We start from the raw sequence: 23591 nt of genomic DNA on the forward strand, positions 1-23591 counted from the left end.
TGAAATTCTCTTTTAGGCAGGAAGCAACCATTATTTACTGACTCAAGTTTTCCAGCCTTTTTTAGATGTAACTGTACAACACTCAATTGGAGCACAGAAATATGTGCTTAAGGCATGTGTGGCTGTATATCCACATGATGTGCACTTTCCTGCCATCTAGTGTTGGGTGTGTGCAAGTTGTTTTTCTTCAAAGAAGTCTTTTGAGTCACAAGATACTATGACTCCTCCTCATGCTGGTAATACACATGATCATCAACTCCATTGCTAGATTGTATGCTTTCCACTGTTGGGTTTGGACATGCGTTCCCCTACTCCAGTTAACACTGTTGCAGTACTAATTTCAGTTCACACAAATTCCTTACCTCTGTCAGTATTGTAATTGTTTGCATCTCTGTTTCTTTCTCTGTCTTGGGTCGATATTCATGACTTCGCTCAAGGGGTTTGGGACGACTGCTGCCCCTCCAGGGCCTCACCTTTCGCGGCCTAGTTCCATCTCTTGGTCATGTCTCTCCACCATGCCTCAATGGTGATGGAAAGGGCGCTATTCAATTATTGTCTTCGCTGCCATGCAAAATATAATTGCAGCGATCTCCATCAGGTCTGCAATTTGTATCTTTCGTCCAAGCACAACAGGGTTGCTTTACACACATGCCGATTTGCTCCAAAAAGGCTCTTAGGAACCGTTGGGCTCAGTGTCTTGAGATGTTGTATGGTAGTGGAGATGACACCCAGGACCTGTTTGGCCTAGAGGATATTGAGGCGGAGCTCCATTCTCCGCATTTGGCCACAGACGAGGAAGCCTTTCCTCCCTGAGGACAGCACTGGCTCTGATTGAGAGATTGCGGAACTTCCAACAGCTCAGTAGGCAGTGAGTACAGTTCTGCCTCCCCATCTCCACCCTTCTCCATTAGAGCAGCTCTCTGCCAAGGGGCATCCAGACAGAGACAAACCAATGGGCCACCTCTGACTTCGGGCCATGCTCAGCATCAACAGTCACCTTTGGATGTATTACCAGCTCTGGCTTGGTGCCAAGAAATCAGTGAGACTTGCCGTCTCGGTGCTACCTGCACCTGCACCGGCTCAAACATCAGCACAGACCACTTCCACCTCAGCACCAACCCAACCATCTGCACCAAAACCTAAGCCACATTCAGAGCCGAAAACCTCAGCATCAACCAGCAAGTCTGACCTCGGCTCCTGCACTGTGGAACCGATTCTCTACAAACTTCAGGAGGAGATCAATGCTCAGCAAAGACACTTGGTCATCCATCTCCACACAGAATGGACCCTCACACGCCATTGGGGGTCTGCAGCTGCTCAACCTTACAAACGTCAGCTGTCCTTCTAGGAGGCCTTGGCAGTCCAACCCTACTGAAGCAGTGCAAGAAGACAGACAAGGCTACTAGTCCCTTACCCTTCACACATACATCACCCCACCCTCCTCCTCAGCCTTCACCTTCCCCGCCTGCTTCTCCAGGGGATCCTTACAACATTACACCTCAGGGGGTCATCTCATTCTGAAACAGGTGGTCATGGAGTGGCATATTTGACAATCCCTCACAGGGCAACCCGTGGGACTCCTATGACACAGTCCCACTGGGGGATACAGACCCCGATTCTGCATCCTATCAGGAACTCATTGGTAGATCGCCTCCGTCCATAAAGTGGATCTTCACACAGAGCCTTTGGAAGAGGACTTCCTCTTTAAAACCTTTTCCTCCACCCACCTCACCACCCAATACCTTCCCATGCTTAAAGGCACACTCTGCTACTTGCCTGACATATTTCAAGACCCTGTGTGCTCTAGGGTCATAACCTCAAGGGTGGGCAAAAAGTACAAGTCTTCCTGTACTGACACTATTTACATTCGTGGGCAGCTCCCACTTGGCTCCCTGGATGTACCCACAGCCCGTGAGAGGGCCAATTTGCAGGCCACTGGTGATGTCCCTTTACCAGACAAGGAAAGTAAGCGTATATATGCTGCAGGGAAAAAGGTATCTGTGCAATCAGCCAATCATTGGTGCATTGCTAATTCCATCTGGCTTCTCCCCAGGTATGACCTCTCCCACTGGGATGAAATGGAGGAGGTCCTCGAGCCTCTTCCAGAAGAGCACAGGAAAAGAGGTTATGAGATTCTCTGATGGGAAACAAATCTCTAACCCCACAGTCCGCTGTGCATTAGATGCCGTGGACACAGCCATAAGAGGAGTGAACTCTAGTCTCCTGAGCAGTTACGTCTGGCTCCATATTTCGAGCTTCAAGACAGAGGCTCAACAGAATCTGCTTCACATGCCTTTTGATGGTTAATATCTATTTGGTCCACAGGTAGACCAAACATTAGAAAAAAATTAAAAGATACAGAGAACACAAAGGCTGTGGGCACAGTTCAAACACTGGCACTTCACAGCAAATTTCATTGCACACCCTAACATGGAGGCTCAAAGACTACCTCCGCTATATGCCCTCCACATCCTACCAAAGCCCCAATGCCCAGCAGCCTTCTCCCAGAGGCTTCATTAGGAGATCCTACAGTGACAGACATTCTAAAGGTAGAGGTAAAGGTGGATCCACCAGAGGAGCTACCGACATCCACCGTACTCTGACTTGCCTCTCCTCCCCCCAGATTATACAACTCCTATTGGAGGGTATCTTCAATGGTGCTTTCCTACCTGGAGAAACATTACCTCTGACCAGTGGATGTTGGACGTTATCCGACATGGTTATTGTCTGGAGCTCATTTCCATGCCTCCCACCATTCCACCTCGCAAATAGAAACTCTCACCAGCACACCAAAGATTACTCAGGGAAGAGGTCCAAGCACTACATCTTAAACGGGCTATAGAACACATCCTCTAACAGCACCAGCATACAGGAGTATACTGTATGTACTTATTAATTCTTAAAAAGGACCGGTGCCTCACGCCCATTCTCGACCTCAGACCCATCAACAAATGCATCATCTCAGAACACTTTCTTGTGGTTACTCTTAAGGATACTATTCTGCTTCTGCAACATGGTGACTTCATGACTGCTCTCGACCTGAAAGACGCTTAGGCCCATATTTATACATTTTTAGTGCTGCATGGGTGGCATTTTTTTATGCAAAATCGGCATAAACTTACAAAATACAATTGTATTTTGTAAGTTTGTGCTGCTTTTGCGTCAGAAAATGACGCAAATGCGGCGCTAAAAAAGTATAAATATGGGCCTTATTTCCATATACATCTGGCGCATCTCTGATATCTCTGATTTATGGTCATTGGAAAGCATTGCCATTTCAAAGTGCTCCCTTTTGGATTTACCCTTGCACTCTGTGTGCACACCAAGTGTCTCATGGTGGTGGCTATTTATTTGTGCAGACAAGGTGTTCATGTCTTCCCCTACCTAGACAAGTGGCTGATCTAAAATGCCACCTGCCAGTAATGTAAACACTTAGATTACGATAAACCTCCTACATGACCTAGGGCCAAATGTAGCAAGCATTTTGCATGGTGCAAACTGCGAAATTCGCAGTTTGCGCCATGCAAAATGCTAATCGCAATGCTCATTCACAATTTGCGAGTCGGTACCGACTCGCAAATTGTGAATGCGACTCGCAAATAGGAAGGGGTGTCCCCTTCCTATTTGCGACTCGCATCGCTATGCTAAATTGCTTTGTGACCGCGAATGCGGTCGCAAAGCAATTCGCAGTTAACACCAGTGTCACACTGGTGGTAACCCATTCGCAAAAGGGAAAGGGTCCCTATGAGACCCCGTCCCCTTTGTGAATGTTGCCCAAAATGTTTTTTCAGAGCAGGCAATGGTCCAATGGACCACTGCCTACTCTGAAAAATCGAAACCAAATGGTTTTGTTATTTTTTTTATTTTGCAACTCGTCCTTTAAGGAAAACGGGCTGCAAAATAAAAAAATTAAAAAACTGCTTTATTTCAAAAGCAGTCACAGACATGGAGGTCTGCTGTCTTCAGCAGGCCACCATCCCTGTGAGTGCAGGGACTCGCTATGGGGTCGCAAAATGCGACCCACCTCATTAATATTAATGAGGTGGGTCTTTGCGACCCCATAGAGAATCGCAGACGGTGTCTGAGACACCGTTCTGCATCCAATTCGCAAAATCGGAGTTTCCTACATCTGGCCCCTAGTGTTTACCATCAATGCCACCAAATCCCACTCACAACCCCTCCATCTGCGCTACCTAGGGGCATTTCACAACTCACAGATTGGCATGGCCTATCTAAACCCAACCAGAATCCAGTCCTTTTAAGCACTAATCCCTCTTTTTCAACCAGACTGTCAGATCTCAGTCTGGACATCCATGCACCTCCTTGAAATGACAGTCTCCTGCATTGCTATAGTGCCCCATGACAGACTGCACATGTGTCCATTGCAGAAATGCCCAGTGCAACAGTGGTCTCTCAAGTGAAGGATAATTGGGACAATCTAGTGTTGATCGGCTGCCACACTTGTCGCTCTTTGCAGTGGTGGAGCACCAACACCCAGTTGCAGGGGATGCCTTTTCTTGACCCAGTTCCACGAAAGGACCATTACAATGTACGCCCCCTTACCCGATAGGACATACACTTACTGGATCTCACTGTCTAGGTCCAGTGGGAACCCAAACACCAGTCCCTACCCATCAACTACCTGGAACCTCTAGCCATTCAGTTAGCGCAGAAAGATTTCTTACCTGATCTAACAGGCAAAGTTGTTCTTGTCCAGATGGACAATGTGTCAGCCATGTATTACCTTCAGAAACAGGGAGGCAGTCAGTCTCCCCAATTCTGGCAGATAACCCAGAGCATTTTGAGGTGGGTTCTCTACCACAAAGTCCATATGCTAGTGTAGAACCTTCTGGGAATGGACAGTGACTTTTCTAATCTCCTCAGCAAGATGCGGTAAAAAGTCCACAAGTGGGAAATCCACCAACACTTTCTCCCTGATACTTCCCAGAATACACCTTTTCGCCACAGCAGGGAACGCCAAATGCCCAACTTCACGTCCAGGTTCTCACACCCACAATCCAAATTGCAATACACTATTGATGATTTGGTCAGGGATATTTGCCTGCACTTTTCTGCCTCTTCCAATACTTTTGTTTGTGGTTCTGTGAATCTAGCATACATTTCTCGCCCTCATCCTGGTGGTTCCCAAACGGGCCATCCAGCCTTGGTTCAATACTCTGTTCGAACTCTCCCTGGTTCTGTACGAGAGGTTCCCCAACATGCTGGACCTTCTCATGCAGAACCATAGAGAAATCGGGCACCCAAATCCCGGGTCGATGATCATGCGCATTAGAAGCAAGAGGGAGAGTCACAGTAGCTTGTGACTCAAAAGACTTCTTAGAAGAAAAACAACTTGCACAAATTCAGCCCAACACCAGATGGAAGGCGTAGGCACAGCATGTGAACCTATAGTACTACATTCCATGAACAGATGCTTAGAGGGTAAGGAACATATTCTTTTTGCAGAGTACTTGAATATCTGGGATAGTTTTGATTATGATTATGATAATTGTTGTTTTAATTATTATCATTTTTATTTTTCAGTGAAATAGTACTTTTTTTGTTGTTGATTTGTTGTTGGAGATTTTGTTACTGTGAACCATATCAGAATAAAATCAAACCTGATTGGATGACGTGTTCAGAAATCATTTTAACTTGCATTTGTTCAGGTATTTCCTTTCTGTTTGTGTTACATAAGGAACTTATGCAAAGAAAGGATTTTGGTACTGGTAATCAACATTGAAGAGTAAACTCCCAAGGATAGACTACTTTAAATCATATGCAGATATATATGTTCTGGATATGAATTTTAAAAAACCACGACTATTATGAGGCCTGTACTGTGAGGGAAAATAGTTACTGACAATGAACTGTGCACCCTCCGAGTTACTCTACATGGATGAAGTGCTCCATATACTTGTCCGTATCTGAGACATCTTTCCAAACCTTCCTTTTCCAATTCCAAGCTAGATACATGTAAGTTAGGAGAGCTTTTTGTAACTATGAAGGTAGGCTGACAGGTAAGATGTGGAATACATTACACACTTGCAACAACTGCTTCACTCCCTTTGCTTTTTTAATGACACATTTGGTTTTGTTTCTTTCAGTGTCAAATTGTTCTACAATCGCAGGGTCTGTATATAGCAGCTGTGGACCAGTCTGCCCCCGATCATGTGATGATATTGCAGTAAGAAATTAACCAGTGAATTTATGTATCTCCCTTCTCTCTCTCTCTTTCGGTGTCTTTACTCCCTCTTGCTTCCTTCTTTATTATTATTTCTCCTGATTACTTTTCCTGACACTATGTATACCTCTTGATCATTGTTTTTATAACTTGAATGGGAGAGCTTATACATTTAGGTCAATATGTTATACCAGCGTCTACAAATGGTTTTCTTTTTGGTACCCCCTGACACTACCCTTGCCGTCTCTGGTCAAGCAAGAAGTGATATCAACAAAAGTAAAGTGGGCTCTTAAAATCTGTTTTTCATTTGGCTTATGTAACACCTTGCTATTCCCTTAGTACTTCAGCAGCAAAAAGGAGAACATTGAGAGGCTATAGATGGTCCCAGATATCAAACACTTTGTGTCCTTGGGATGGGTGGGGTCAAAGAATGTTTGTTATGTCTTCTATTACCCTTCATATTTTAGTGAATCAGTATCTATGAGCTATCTCTCCTGTGCCCCAACAGTATGCTTCTATCTGTCAAGAAGAGGAAATATTAGCATGCCGGATACCTCCCAGAACGACATACTAAGACAAAAATGCAAAACATGGTTAGGCAGATTGTTAGGATACCAGTGGGTAACAAGACCCAAAGCTATTATTTGTGGGTTGAGCTATGGAGATTGTACCAAGGAATTACATTTTGGCCATAATGTTAAGGTAGTTGTAGAGGTGAGGAAAAAGATTATCAATAGGTAGTCAGGCACCAGAAATATGACCTGAGTGAATAGGTCATGTAGAGGCCCATGTTGAAATTGTAAAATTGGAGCCCATGAAAATGTTGAATGCCAACAGCAGAACACTGGTGTCCCTTTAAACTATGCTAGATCTTCCAGTGATCCTTATTGAATCAGAGTTGTGTTTCATAGTGCAGAAAACACACTTCTTTAGTGAGTTAAAACATAACATTTAGCCCACCAGCAATATTGCAGACAATACCCTAACAGTGCTTTCTCATATTGTTAGGGTGGTGGTTTAAGACTGGACTTGTAAAAGTCTAATTTCGCCCGCAGCTCCTCCTTTAATGATGGGGATGTCTTAACAAATAAATGCTTACAGTAATGTAGCATTAGGGGCCCTCAAATCATATGGGAAGTATAAAATGGGTGAGAAACCTTACTTTAATGTGCTGTAGAAAACAACATTTTCCCAGAACAATTTACACAGACCTCTGAAAAAACCTTTTTAGACATTTGCTCACCACACACCTGGTCAATATCTCTTTTCTATGACACTTAAGGTTGCACATTTCCTTATTTAAATTTACTCACTATATCACTATATCCATTGTTACTCTTGGGCTATTTTATCAATGAGTGATTTTCCATCAATTATACATATTGCATTGTTACATCAACCTCTATCACCTATAAGCAGGTAGGTTTGAAATCTACACTATAAGAAGGACATTTACAGTGTTAGATGTGTCAGCCTTAGGGTGGGCTTTTCCCAAACCTTTTGCCTTCATCTTCTAGTTTTTTCTGAATTTGTTTTTGCTGGCATTAGAAAACTGTGCACTTTTCCACTTCTAACCAGTGCTAAAGTGCTTGCACTCACTCCACAAAACCTGGTAAAATAGGCTCTCACCTAATTGGCATATTGAATTTACTTATAGGTCCCCAGCAAGGTGGTATACCATATACCTAGGGCTTGTAAATTAAATGCTACTCTCTCTGGTTCTGTATGAGAGGCTCCCCAACATGCTGGACTTTCCCACGCAGAACCACGTAGAAATCAGTCACCCAGATCCCAGGTCTCTCAAACTTGCGATCTGGGTCCTGAAGTCATAGAATTTGGATTCCTTAATCTTCCACCTGAATGCATGAGCACCCAGATGTACTACCCGGGCATGCTATGCAGCCAAGGGGAAGAGGTTTGTCTACAATTGTCACTCAAAATATATTGAACCATTGTCTGTTATCAGCTTCATTTGCAGACTTCCGGCATAGCCTTCAACTCCATATGGCTAACCACCCACTTAAGTATTCCCTTGAAACATGTCCCAGGTCTGCCTTTGCAGCCTGAATGCAGTTTTAAACTGCCAATTCAACTTGGGAAAATAACTTAATTAACAAGCCTGGAACTCTCCTTTCATTACAAATAAGTCACTCAGTGCTAGAGCTAGGTAGTACATAGGGAAGGGAATATTGTAAAATATAATTGTATAATGTATTGTATTAAATGTCCTCATGGTGAAAACCTCCTAAATTTGTTTTTCATGACTGTGAGGCCTACCTCTCCCATAAGTTGTCTTATTACATTACATTTAATAAGTACTAACATTTGATTAGGACCAGGAAATTCATGTTTAGTGTGTAAGAAATTGTCATTTAAAATCCTGTTTAATGGTAAAGTAAGAATTTAAGTCACAGCTTTGAAAATGTCACTTGTAGAAAGTTGGCATTTTCTTTCACTATCTGTTTCGTGCCTGCATGCTGCTTCTGAGTCACATACCAGAGTGTAATTGACAGCTGGACTTTGTTTATTCCTCCTGGACAGCCACATAATAGAGGGATTAGGTGTGCCTGGCTGGGCTGTCACTGGCAGGATGGGGGACAGAGCTGGGCGCAGCCTCACTTGCAAGTCAATAGGCTGTGCACAGCCTTCACACAAACAACTTCACACTACCTCATTATGCATGTAGTCAGAATTTAGCTAGGGCTGGGGTGGCAGGAAATTCCAAGCACTTCAAAGGAAAAACTCTAGAAATTTCCCCAATTTCAAGGAAGAAAGGCACCAGGAATAAAGAAAATAGGACCCTCAGACCTACTCTTCAGTTCGCTTTCTGGACTTGCGGAAGGACTCTCAAAGGACTGCCTGCTGCTGTGGCCTGTAGAGTACTTCAGAAGACTACTTTACAGCACCTAGAAGGAGTGTTCTGCTGTCTGAATCCTGCCTTGAGCCTTTACAAGATCAGTCTTGCTGCTTGAGCCCTGTTCGAGTTCTTGAACCCAGGACTTACAGAGTGATTCCAAAGGCAAGCTGGCAGACCTCCTGATCAGAGCTTCTGGGACAGAAAGGGCTTCAACCATCGTGAGCCCTTACCTGGATCCGGCCTGAGTGAGTCCTGGCCGTCCAAATGGCGTATCTTTAATCCTGCACCCTTGGAAGTAGTGCTTAAGACGGCCAGATCGCCAAAACCAAAACTTGGGACTTAAACTTTTTTTGTGTATAAAGTGCTGTGAGAATTGAGAAGAGACCGGGACCTACCTGCTTGTCAATCCACCCAAAGTGGTCAGTCAGGCTTTGCTGCAGCTCCTTCTATTTTCTTCTCTGCAGCCGGAAATACTGTTCAGCAGTCCTTCGCAGAAAGGGTATCCAGCTTTGTTGAACCCTTGTTGGCTACAGTGTGCAGATCCCTTGTGCACCATCGTCTTTCTGGAGATTTTCGACTTCCAAAAAAGAGACTACATCCAGACGGTAGAAATCTTCACCGCTACTTTGGCCAGTGGCTCCCCACTGACGATGCCTCCCCCTCTGACACTGCCTGCAGGCTTACCCTGCAGAACTTTACCTTCTCAGGCATTTTTACACATTTTCTTCTAAGTCCAAAGGGTAAGCGGTGGCGGGGCCCAATCCACTTCTTGTATCCAATTTCTGCTCCATTGCGATCAGCCCTAGTTTTCAACTTTATCTCGGTCTTGTGCAACAAGATGTCCATGGTTGGTGCCTTGATATTTTAGGTACTAGTTTTTTCTTTCAACTTTAAAAATTCAAAACTCTGGTTCTACTGTTTGGATTTTTGTTGTTTCAGTGTCAAATAATTATTAAAATGTACTCTATTATTTTTTTACTGGTGTGGGATTTTTCTTGTGTTGTGTTTTCACTTTATTATTGTTTGTGTGCTGAATATATATATATATATATATATATATATATATATATATATATATATATATATGTATGTATACACCACCTGGGAGACCAACTATATCTGCCAACAAAGGTCTCTTTGAGAACACTTCTAAATATGTGGATTATTTCTTCAAGCATACATGTGCAATTTGTCATCATACATAAGAGATATGAGTGACTTCCGGAGAAGGGATTTATGATATCCCATGAGTAAAGATTACATTCTGATGACAATGGATGTCACCTCATTACATACTAGCATTTGTCGTGAACATGGACTTAGAGCTGCAGAATATTACCTTTAGAATCGACCACTGATGATGTTAAAACACACTGGAATGTTGTTCACAAAGATACAGTGTTGCCTTGAGAATAACTTCTTTCTGTTTCAAAATAAGATGTACAGGCAAATGCACGAGACTGCGATGGGCACCTGCTTCGTCCCCAGCTATGCTTGTTTGCATATGGGCTGGTGGGAGGAGCAGGTGCTCATGGCTGAAAACTCATTGTTTGGTACTGAAAAGATTATGGCCCTCATTACAACCCTGGCGGTAAATCCCGCTTACCGCCGTGCTGACGGCCGTCAAGATACCGTGGTCGCGGGGAAATCCGCTACAGTTATTACAACCATCATCTCGTAATCTGCCACAATACAGACACCCACACAAGTCCACCACACCAAAGGTCAGTGATAAACTGGCGATAGCAAAACTCACACCATCATGCCAACAAGAATACACCCACACTATCATGACCCACGAATCAATGCAGCGGTCATTCAACCGCGGTAAACCATTGGCGGTACACACTGCCGCGCTCAAAATACACACACATTTATAAAACACAACCACATTTGGACAAATCAAAATACACACACCTGATACACATACACACACCACACCCACACACTCACACCACTATAAAACACACACCCACATTACCCACAACCTCTTACAACAACATTTTTGGAAGAAGCACAGAGAGAGAGAATAGCAAACACAACACCAGCATCCACAGACACACAACACCATCACTCATACAACATCCACCCACCTCAAAGAACACACACCAACACAACACATTACACAGCACAACAAACATCACCTCACACCTCACACATCACCCACACCACATTATGGCACCTCAAAGACACCCCAGGTTTTCTGAGGAGGAGCTCAGGGTCATGGTGGAGGAAATCATCCGGGTAGAGCCACAGCTATTCGGATCACAGGCGCAGCAGACCTCCATTGCAAGGAAGATGGCGCTATGGCAGAGAATTGTCGACAGGGTCAACGCAGTGGGACAGCACCCCAGAACATTAGGAAGAGGTGGAACGACCTACGGGGGAAGGTGCGTTCTGTGGTATCCAGACACCAGGTAGCTGTACAGAGGAGTGGCGGTGGACCCTCACCTCCTCCCCCACAACTAACAACATGGGAGGAGTAAGTCTTGTCAATCATGCATCCTGAGGGCCTCGCAGGAGTAGCAGGTGGACTGGACACTGGTAAGTCATACCTTTACTATTATATCCCCAACACCCTTCCTGCATGCCATCACAAACTCCTACCCCTACCCTCACACCCGTCACCCCAACACCCCACAGATACCCCACTATCACAACCCACACATCCCAATAACAAGCCCTGCATGTAATACCAATGCATGGACACCCATCACCGAAGCATGTCCAGTAGAGAGATTCACCCAGGCCACAAAATCACCAATCACACAATGGCCAAGCCCATAATGCAAGCACAGAAGTAGAGGGCAACTCACCAATTGCACAAGATGGAACACACAGATACAATAACTATGCATTTATACCCCAACAGGACCCCTACCCAACGCCAGTGACATACAGTCCCCCCCACAGAAGAGGCCCACAGTGACGACAGCAGCTCTGCACGCCTGGATCAAGATGACCAGCCCGGCCCATCAGGGACCTCGGAACAGTTGGTTCCCCAGCCACAGTCACAAACCACCACTGAACCTTCCCCCTCAGGAAACACCACCACAGCACCCACCCAAAGGGCCCAACCCTCTGTCCCCAGGACTCGTCAATCAGCAGTGTGTCCACCACTACAGGGACCCCAGCCAATCCCACAAACACAAGACAATCAGGGGCCTGGGGTCAGTGGCAGTGAGCACACGGTTCAGGGGACTGAGGCACAGGATAACAGGGAAGCTGGGAGGACTGCTGTGCGACAGGGGGAGGACAGGCCCAGGGAACCCACTCTCCACGAGGCACTCTCCAACATCATGGGAGCATACCATAATTCCCAGGAGACCATGGGCGCGGTACTGGCCAAGTTGCAGGAGACCCAGCAGCTGCAGGAGGGACAGTACCTGGGGATCAGGGAGGACTTGAAGTCCATTAACACTATACTGGTCACCATTGCAGGGGTGCTGGCAGACATGGCCAACACCATGAGAGAGGCAGTGGCACACCACCGGGCCCCTGACACTAGCCTGAATGATGAACAGCTCTCCACGTCCCCCGGCGCTAGTGGACAGGAGGTCCTGCCACAGGACCAACAGGCCACCAGCATCCCACCCCTTGCAGAAGGAGAACCACCACACAAACGGTCCCTGAGATCCAGGCACAAGACAGAGAACATTGCCAAGACCCCCGCCAGGAAATAAGACTCTCCTGATTGTCACCCTTCTGTCCCACTATGTCACCCTGACAACCTTGAACTGCCATTAATCCACCTCCTATGCCCCCTTGGACTATGCACCTGTGATACCAATAGACTGGACTCCACCATGGACATTCCTCCACCATCACCCCAGCCCATTGCACATACCCCTCCACTGAATAGCACTTAAATAAACACCCTTGAATCACAAAACGATCTGGAGTCAGTCTGTACATTCACAAGTGTGTTCTTACAACCTCTGTGACAATTAGCAATGTCATTGTTCATTTTTCACATACTAATGTTCTACAATCATTGGGCAGCAGTAAACATAGCAGAAGGCAGAAAGTGGTACCCAGATCTGTGAAATGGAAAGACAAAGTGAACTGTCAGGGTCCATACACAGAGGTAAAAAGGCAGAATCATGCAATGTCCTACAGTAGTATGATATGAGAGGAGCAGTGCCAGTCTCATACCTGTGTCTCACTGGAAGTATTGCATGATGATGTTGTTTCGGTTGTCTATATCTTCTTCTTCTGCCTCTTCTTCCTCACTGTCCACAGGCTCCACAGCTGCCACAAGACCAACATCAGGCCCATCCTCCTGCAGAAAAGGCACCTGGCGTCGCAAAGCCGGGTTGTGCAACATACAGCATGCCACGATTATCTGGCACACCTTCTTCAGTGAGTAGTATGCCACCTGTCAGATGGAGGCACCATAACCTGGCCTTCAAGAGACCGAACGTACGCTCTATTATCCTCCTAGTTCGCCCATGTGCCTCATTGTAGCGTTCCTCTGCCATTGTCCTGGGATTCCTCACTGAGGTCAGTAGCCATGACAGGTTGGGGTAACCAGAGTCACCTGCAAATATGTAGGGACAACTGTTAGACACACACCAACCCTTAGGGACTCTCCCATACCCACTTATTCAAACTGTGTTGGGACCTTGTTCTCACCTATTAGCCACACACTGTGCCTCTGGAGTTGCCCCATCACATAAGAGATGCTGCTATTCCTCAAAATGTAAGTGTCATGCACTGAGCCAGGATACTTGGCATTCACATGGGAGATGTACTGGTCTGCCAAACACACCATCTGCACATTCATGGAATGGTAGCTTTTGCGGTTTCTGTACACCTGTTCATTCCTGCAGGGTGGGACAAATGCAACATGTGTAACCATCACTGGCACCAATGATGTTGGGGATATGTCCCAGGGCATAGAAGTCACCTTTCACTGTGGGCAAATCCTCCACCTGAGGGAAAACGATGTAGCTGCGCATGTGTTTCAGCAGGGCAGACAACACTCTGGACAACATGTTAGAAAACATTGGCTGTGACATCTCTGATGCCATGGCCACTGTTGTTTGAAAGGACCCACTGGCCAGGAAATGGAGTACTGACAGGACCTGCACTAGAGGGGGGATTCCTGTGGGATAGCGGATAGCTGACATCAGGTCTGGCTCCAACTGGGCACACAGTTCCTGGATGTAGGAGGCTGGCCTGGTTTGTAGTGAGTACCAAGGGGTACTTACACTCTGCACCAGGTTCAGGTATCCCTTATTAGTGTAGAAGAGGTGTCTAGCAGCTTTGGCTGATAGAAAAGGTAGCTTAGCAGAGCAGCTTAGGCTGAACTAGGAGACATGCAAAGCTCCCACTATACCACTGGTGTCATATGCACAATATCATAAGAAAACACAATACACAGATATAATAAAAATAAAGGTACTTTATTTTTATGACAATATGCCAAAAGTATCTCAGTGAGTACCCTCAGTATGAGGATAGCAAATATACACAAGATATATGTACACAATACCAAAAATATGCAGTAATAGCAATAGAAAGCAATGCAAGCAATGTACAGTCACAATAGATTGCAATGAGAGCACATAGGCATAGGGGCAACACAAACCATATACTCCAAAAGTGGAATGCGAACCACGAATGGACCCCAAACCTATGTGAGCTTGTAGAGGGTCGCTGGGACTGTAAGAAAACAGTGAGGGTTAGAAAAATAGCCCACCCCAAGACCCTGAAAAGTAGGTGTAAAGTGCACCTAAGTTCCCCAGAGAGCACAGAAGTTGTGATAGGGGAATTCTGCAAGGAAGACCAACACCAGCAATGCAACAACGATGGATTTCCAGACGAGAGTACCTGTGGAACATGGGGACCAAGTCCAAGAGTCACACTCAAGTCGGGAGTGGGCAGTAGCCCAAGAAATGCCAGCTGTGGGTGCAAAGAAGCTGCCACCGGATGGTAGAAGCTGTGGATTCTGCAAGAACGAAGAGGACTAGGAACTTCCCCTTTGGAGGATGGATGTCCCACGTCGTGAAGAAGCTTGCAGAGGTGTTCCCACGCAGAAAGACCGCAAACCAGCCTTGCTAGCTGCAAGGGTCGCAGTTAAGGTGTTTGGATGCTGTTGTGGCCCATGAGGGACCAGGATGTCGCCAATTGCGTGAGGAGATAGAGGGGGCGCCCAGCAAGACAAGGAGCCCACTCAGAAGCAAGCAGCACCCGCAGAAGTGCCGGAACAGGCACTACGAAGAAGAGTGAACCGGAGCTCACCCGAAGTCACAAAAGAAGGTCCCACGACGCCGTAGGACAACTCAGGAGGTGGTGCACTGCAGGTTAGAGTGTCGGGGACCCAGGCTTGGCTGTGCACAAAGGAAATCCTGGAAGAGTGCACAGGAGCCAGAGCAGCTGCAAATCACGCGGTACCCAGCAATGCAGTCTAGCGTGGGGAGGCAAGGACTTACCTCCACCAAACTTGGACTGAAGAGTCACTGGACTGTGGGAGTCACTTGGACAGAGTTTCTGAGTTCCAGGGACCACGCTCGTCGTGCTGAGAGGGGACCCAGAGGACCGGTGATGCAGTCTTTTGGTGCCTGCGGATGCAGGGGGAGGATTCCGTCGTCCCACGGGAGATTTCTTCAGAGCTTCTAGTGCAGAGAGGAGGCAGACTACCCCCACAGCATACACCACCAGGAAAACAGTCGAGAAGGCCGCAGGATCAGCGATACAAGGTTGCAGTAGTCGTCTTTGCTACTTTGTTGCGGTTTTGCAGGCGTCCTGAGCAGTCAGCGGTCGATTCCTTGGCAGAAGGTGAAGAGAGAGATGCAGAGGAACTCTGATGAGCTCTTGCATTTGTTATCTAAAGAATTCTCCAAAGCAGAGACCCTAAATAGCCAGAAAAGGAGGTTTGGCTACCTAGGAAGGAGGATAGGCTAGCAACACAGGTATGAGCCTATCAGAAGGAGTCTCTGACGTCACCTGCTGGCACTGGCCACTCAGAGCAGTCCAGTGTGCCAGCAGCACCTGTTTCCAAGATGGCAGAGGTCTGGAGCACACTGGAGGAGCTCTGGGCACCTCCCAGGGGAGGTGCAGGTCAGGGGAGTGGTCACTCCCCTCTCCTTTGTCCAGTTTCGCGGCAGAGCAGGGCTGGGGGATCCCTGAACCGGTGTAGACTGGCTTATGCAGAGATGGGCACCATCTGTGCCCATCAAAGCATTTCCAGAGGCTGGGGGAGGCTACTCCTCCCAGCCCTGACACCTTTTTCCAAAGGAAGAGGGTGAAACACCCTCTCTCTGAGGAAGTCCTTTGTTCTGCCTTCCTGGGCCAAGCCTGGCTGGACCCCAGGAGGGCAGAAACCTGTCTGAGGGGTTGGCAGCAGCAGCAGCTGCAGTGAAACCCCGGGAAAGGTAGTTTGGCAGTACCCGGGTCTGTGCTAGAGACTCAGGGGATCATGGAATTGTCTCCCCAATGTCAGAATGGCATTGGGGTGACAATTCCATGATCTTAGACATGTTACATGGCCATGTTCGGAGTTACCATTGTGACGCTATACATAGGTAGTGACCTATGTATAGTGCACGCGTGTAATGGTGTCCCGCACTCACAAAGTCCGGGGAATTTGCCCTGAACAATGTGGGGGCACCTTGGCTAGTGCCAGGGTGCCCACACACTAAGTAACTTAGCACCAAACCTTTACCAGGTAAGTGTTAGACATATAAGTGACTTATAAGTTACTTAAGTGCAGTGTTAAATGGCTGTGAAATAAAGTGGACGTTATTTCACTCAGGCTGCAGTGGCAGGCCTGTGTAAGAATTGTCAGAGCTCCCTATGGGTGGCAAAAGAAATGCTGCAGCCCATAGGGATCTCCTGGAACCCCAATACCCTGGGTACCTCAGTACCATATACTAGGGAATTATAAGGGTGTTCCAGTATGCCAAAGTGAATTGGTGAAATTGGTCACTAGTCTGTTAGTGACAATTTGGAAAGCAAAGAGAGAGCATAACCACTGAGGTTCTGGTTAGCAGAGCCTCAGTGAGACAGTTAGTCATTACACAGGGAACACATACAGGGCACACTTATGAGCACTGGGGCCCTGGCTGGCAGGGTCCCAGTGACACATACAACTAAAACAACATATATACAGTGAAATATGGGGGTAACATGCCAGGCAAGATGGTACTTTCCTACACTGGATTGTGGCACGATCAAGTCTGTAGGTGATAATGATGTCTTCCATTGTCGACAGGTCAACCAGGGGTCTATATACCGGAGGATGATGCCATCTCATCATCTGCCCCAGCTGATGTGCCCTATGGAGGAGAAGGGTGAGCAGAGGGTCAGACACCACATAGCTTGCACAAGGGCGTTTTGAACAATTGTGATGTAATCGGTGTGTGGCGCTGTCTGTCCGTATTCCTGCCCAAAAGTGCTGTGACGCAGTTAGTTGCCCTGCGATGTGGCCCCCTGAAATGGCGGCCGCCTGACCTATAAGGAGGGACAAGGGGAAATGAGGTAACTGCGCTGGCGTTGTGCAGCGTCGCGGTAGGCGGACAAAGACCATGGCACAATTCATCATTGGTTATCATTGTGCCCTATGGGTTCCAGGAGCCAATGACGATGTACGCCGGTGGTAACGGTACGCACCGCTGCAGACGTAACCGCCATTTTCTATCTCTTCACTCACTTGATACCTGACCTTCAACAGGAGAGGACCTACTCTACAAGTGCTGCTGTGACCTGAGTCTGAAAGCGACAATGACTACAGTGTCTGGGGAAAGGGCCCCTGCCTTCAACCTGGTGGCTGGGGTCCTCCCCCAGTACACGCTACTCTACGGTCCTCCAGACAAACAGGTGAGTACACTGTGAGCATGATGGATGGGACATGAATGTATGGAGTGGGGTGGATGGAAGATACGGGGGGTTGGGCTGAGGCCATCATGTGAGGATTATCAGTGTATGTGTTTCTGGGCTAGGGTGGGAAGTTGTGGCCAATGAGTAAGAATAACTGGAAGGGGGAGTAAAATCCATTCTTACTTCACTTTTCCTCTAGGTCAGCGCCCACCAGAAGAAGGGTATTTGGGGTGCCATCGCTAAGGAAGTACGGACCCTGGGGTCTACCATAGACAGAGCACCCACTGCCGCAAAAGATGGGAGGACCTGCGCCGCTGGACCAAGAAGACGGCGGAGGCCCAGCTGGGGATGGCCTCCCAGCGTAAAAGGGGTGCCTGTCGCACCATGACCCCACTGATGTACCGGATCCTGGCGGTGGCATATCCTGAGTTGGATGGGCGCTTGAGAGCATCACAGCAGCCACAAGTGGGTGAGTACAGTCACATTCAGCTGACTCTGCACGCTGTATGGAGTGTCTGGGTGGGGGAAGTGGGCTGTGGGCTCCCCTAGGCCAGGGCAAACTTGCTAGGGTAGGTCCATTGTTAGGCAGGCTCTGTGGCCCTCCAACCCCAAAAGTGGTAGTGGCCATCCATACCTAGTCAGGCTCCTGTGGGTCCCAGGTGTGCATCAAATGGGCATAGGCACTGTCCCCATGGGCAGGTGATTTTCCCAAGTACAGTTAGTGCATGGCCTAGTGCATAGGGCTGCTCCCTGTGTGTTGTGTCCGCCAACAGTGGTGTTGTTGCTGGCATTGACCATGTGTCTCCTCTGTCTATCCCCCCTTTTTTGTTTTGTCATCCTGTCCTTGTGTGCACTAGCATCATCTGGCGGAGGAGCATTGGCACCGGAGCAGGAGGGAGCTGCAACCCATATGCTCTAGGAGGGTGAATGTACGGAGTCTGAAGGCACCAGTGGGATGGAGGGCGAGGGGAGCTCCACGACGGGGACAGGAGGAGACACCAGCGACAGCGACTCCTCTTCTGATGGGAGCTCCCTTGCGGTGGCGGGCACCTCTGTGCGCACCGCAGCAGGTACAGTCGCCACCCCCCTACCAGCACCGCCCTCCCAGCAGCCCCTCAGCGTGTTTCCCGTGCCCGCTCACCCAGGTGGGTGGGCATCTCCTTCGCCCCAAGCACCTCAGGACCTACCCCAGTCACCCCTGCTGGCCTCAGTGAAGAGGCTATTGACCTCCAGAGATCCCTCACTGTTGGGCAGTCAACCATTTTGAATGCCATTCATGGTGTCGAGAGGCATTTGCAGCAAACAAATGAATACCTGGACGGCATTCATTCTGGCATGGCAGCCCAACAGAGAGCATTTCAGGCTCTGGCCTCAGCACTGATGGCATCCATTGTCCCTGTGTCCAGCCTCTCCCCTCCAACTTCCACCACCCAGACCCAATCCCCTCTACCTCAGCCTATCCCAAACACACCATTAGACCAGCATGCACACTCATCAACACACAAAAGTGGCTCAAGAAAACATAAGCACCACACATCCCACAGGCACTCACCGGACCACCATACCCATGCAGACACACCAACATCCACTGCCTCCACTGTGTCCCACTCCTCCACGTCCTCCACCTCCCTCCCAGTCTCGTCTCCACTCACACCTGCATGCACTACATCCTCAGCCACTACCTCCATCACCAGCACGCCCATCACCACACACCGCTCACGTGCAATCACCACCCACACTACCATGCACACGTCCCCTGTGTCCTCTCCCAGTGTGTCTGTTAGCCCTCCTCCCAAAGTACACAAACGAAGGCACACACCCACTCAACAGCCATCCACCTCACAACAGCCTCCAGCCCATGCACCCTCACCCAAACTCAGCAGACGTACACCTCCTACAACCACTACCTCTTCCTCCACTCCCAAACCCCCTCCATCTTCCCTTCCCAGTGTGTCAAAGAAACTTTTCCTGGCTAACATTGACCTCTTCCCTACACCTCCCCCGTCCTTCCCCTAGTGCCAGGATGTCCAGATCCCAGCCCAGCACCTCAGCCACAAAATCCTTGAGCAATGTGGTCCCTGCAAGTCCAGCAACATCACGGGCGGCACCCATCAGGGCTGCTAGTGTGCCACCTAGTGAGGCCAAGGATCACCCTATTCCGCCACCTGCCAAGGTGAAGAAGGGGCCCACATACCGTAGGGAAAAGCCGCACCAACCACCCAGCAAGGCCTCCTCCAAGACAAAAGAGGACAGTGCCAAGGTCCCAGCAGCGATGTCCAAGGTGGGGAAGGGACAAAAGGCCAAAGGGAAGTCAGCTCAGGGCACGGAGCCTCCGGGTGAGGGACTGGTGTCACCCGTTCTGCAAGACAGAACAGCAACCTGTACGGCGGTACCCACCGCCACATGCACCGCCACCTTCACGTCTGCTGCCTCTGCTACAGTCCCCAGCATCATCCACAGTGGGCAGCCGTCCGAGGCTGCAGGAGACGTCCTGCTGTCTCCCTCCACTGGTGCTGACACCAGCACCACCGGCAGCATCTCCGCCGCAGACACCGCCGCAGCCACCGCCGCAGCCACCGCCGCAGCCACCGCCACCTGCCCCGCGACGTGCCCATCCAGTTCCACCACAGCCGCCATCAGCATCATCCCCAGTGGGCAGTAGTCCGAGGATGCAGGAGACGTCCTGGACCCTGCACACACTACATGAGGCACCACAGCCAGCACTGGCAATACCAGCAGTGAGCAGGCTAAGTCGCCGCAGGGAGGAGTGTGTCTCTGCCGCCATAGAGTATCATGCTACCTGTTCCCAGAAAATCTTGTGGCTCAGACACCCAGGTGTGGGAATGGGAACTGCCACACACCACGTGCAGCACTCTGGGCACCAGGCCCCCTCCAGAACCAGTGGAGAACAACATCCACTACCCCAGTCCTTGGTAGGATGAAGCACTTTGGGCAACAGGCCCCCTCCAGAACCAGTGGAGAACAGCATTCACTACCCCAGTCCTTGGCAGGATGAAGCACCCTGGGCACAAGGCCCCCTCCAGAACCAGTGGAGAACAGCATTCACTTGGGAGACTGTGGCCTTGCACTTCCCAGGACCAATGCGTGGGCAAATAACCCACTTGAGAGACTTGAGAGACCGTGGCTTTGCACTCCCCAGGATAAAGCAGTGGGCAAACCACCCTCTTGAGAGACTTGAGAGACTGTGGCTTTGCACTCCCCAGGATAAAGCAGTGGGCAAACCACCCACTTGAGAGACTGTGGCTTTCCACTCCCCAGGACCAAGCAGTGGCCCATCATCCGGCTGAGGTGCCCCCCTCGCCTTCCCCCTAAGGGTTCTGTTTTTTTCCGACCTGATGCCCCTGCAGTGTTCTCTCTGTTTTGAGGCAGGTGTCATGTGTTGGCTTCACCCATGCTTTTTGGGACCACTGGTCCACGGACATGTAATGGAACAGTATCCGGACTTGTGTACTTACTGTGAATATTTGTATATACCGATCTTTTAAATGTATGTTGGCCTATCAGGATTTTTGATGATTACACTCGTTACAATCATTTCATTTGGTCCTTGTGTTCTTCCACAGGGTTACGGGGTGTCAATGTAATGTTGCTGCATGTGTTTATATGTGTGTTGTTGGGGGTGGAGGTGTTGCATATTGTGTGTGTGTGTCACTCTCTTTTTCCTCCCCCCCCTGTGTGCTATGTGCAGTACTCACCGTGGTTGTCGCCGCCGTCTTTCATGTTCCTGGTAGAAGAGGAGGTAAACCAACTTTGGTAACACCTGTAACTCGGGCTCCATGGCGTCCTGGTTCCTCGTTGGGTATTGAGAGGTGAGTGGTTTCCGTTCCAAGTACTGTTTCTGCCGTGCTTTTGATGGCGTTGGTGCCGCCCCAGAAAAGCTGGCGGATTGGTGTGTCATAATACAGCGGACGGTACATTGTCTTCCGCCTGTCTGTTGGCGGTTACCGCCGCAGTGTTTGTTGCTACCACCGTGGCGGTCTGAGTGTTAAAGTGCCTGTCTGTGTTGGCAGTTTCCGCCATGGTCGTGATCCCATTTTTTTTACCGCTGGCCTGTTGGCGGTATTACTGCTGCTTTATCACCGACCACCAGGGTTGTAATGAGGGCCTATATGTTGGTTACATTTCATTAACAATGTCTTTGTAGTCTGAAATGGCACAACTGGGTTAGCAGTAGATTTTGTAGAGAAGGTTAATCAAAATGATCTCAATTTACAGTTTACAGAACAGATTATCTAGAACCAAGTAGAAGTTTGGATCTACAGGTACACGTGTGAGAAAAAAAATAGCAAACCAGATTATTCAGGAACAGTAGGGAATTCTTTGTTGCACACATCTAGTTTCCATCCCAAACACACAATGTATAGTATCCCATATGGCGAGTTCCTGTGAGTAAAAACAAACTCCTGTGAAAAAAGTGACTGGAAGAGGAGCAAACAGGAGACAATTGGGAGATTCCAGTAGAGAGGATATGATCAGAAGATCATTGATGCAGTTGTGATAAAGCTTTAAGGGGGAAGAAGAAAATCTTTACTCTTCACGCATGAGAAGCGGAAGACCTCTTCTGACCCCCAGATTAGTTTGGTCACGGCATACAGTGCTGAAAATAGACATTTATGTACTATCCCTAATAATCAAAGGCATTTATTAAAAGCAGATTCCACACTAGGCCCTACTTTACCTTATTGTCCCCAGATCACTTTTCGAAGGGCACACTCCATGAGAGCCTCCTTAGTCTCCAGTAGTTCTGAAACGAGAGTATCAGCTTCATGGTTGCAGGGTAAATAGTTTCATAGGTGCCACAGATGTACAGCCTGCAAATATGGAGTAGCTACGGAGGAAATAATGTCACCATTCAGCTGCATACCACTAAAAATAAAGGGGCCCTACCATTGCAGAACTGAGTTTGAAGTTTATGTACTTATATTTCAATATGGCTTACCATATGTAGGTAGTACTAAATTGCAGGTCCATAAAAGAATATTACAGCATCTAAGAGCTATTGCTAATAAGAACTAAACATATCCTGTAGCCAGGGATATTGCTGAGATCTATGCTGGTGACATGGAGGGATTGCAGTACTTTGTAATAGGCACAGTTCCAGTACAGCAGAGGGGCGGCCAAAGGGAAATTAGGTTAAGACAACTGGAGAGTAGATACGTAATAAGACTGAACACTGACATACCAAATGGTTTGAATATTGAAGAAGAGTTGTTTACTTTTTTAGCTTCTCCATCATTTTAATCAAGTTTGATGAATTTGAGATCTGTAATATTTCCTGTACCTCATTGGATGTGCCCCACCCTTTGAAAGGATGCATTTCTAATCAGGATACACACTAGTGAGAGTTAATTGATTATACATTTTTAATCAGGATACACAGTAGTGAGAGTGAATTGATTATACAATATTGATGTGTTGTTTTTATAGTAATACAAATACGCAAATTAATTAGGGGATCAATGATTCACATGGATACAAAGCTAAAATATGGAAAGTGAGATGACTTACTAGGTAATTGTGTTAGGCTATGTATGTATGACCCACTTGGGTATGACTGAGTGGTGGTAATAACATGGATTGCAGTTCCATATTGGCATGATTTGGAAATTAAGGTTGATTGCACTTATTTATGTGGCTTATTTGGATATACATTGAGCCTGATGGCATGCCAATAAGTGACAATTTATGATAAGGAGGATTGGTGCA

The 23591-nt window shown here is 47.9% G+C and overlaps 1 protein-coding gene across 1 annotated transcript in view; it reads left to right on the top strand.

Moving 5' to 3' along the window:
* LOC138261625 (SCO-spondin-like) overlaps window positions 1–23591 on the top strand; it is a 1514343-nt gene that overhangs the window by 704242 nt on the left and 786510 nt on the right. The window contains exon 73 of the mRNA XM_069210750.1: window positions 6108–6187. Within this exon, the coding sequence (XP_069066851.1) occupies window positions 6108–6187 (80 nt within the window). The remainder of the gene's footprint in view (window positions 1–6107; window positions 6188–23591) is intronic.

The sequence above is a fragment of the Pleurodeles waltl genome, chromosome 10, assembly GCF_031143425.1.
Source record: "Pleurodeles waltl isolate 20211129_DDA chromosome 10, aPleWal1.hap1.20221129, whole genome shotgun sequence".
Classification (NCBI taxonomy): Eukaryota; Metazoa; Chordata; class Amphibia; order Caudata; family Salamandridae; genus Pleurodeles; species Pleurodeles waltl.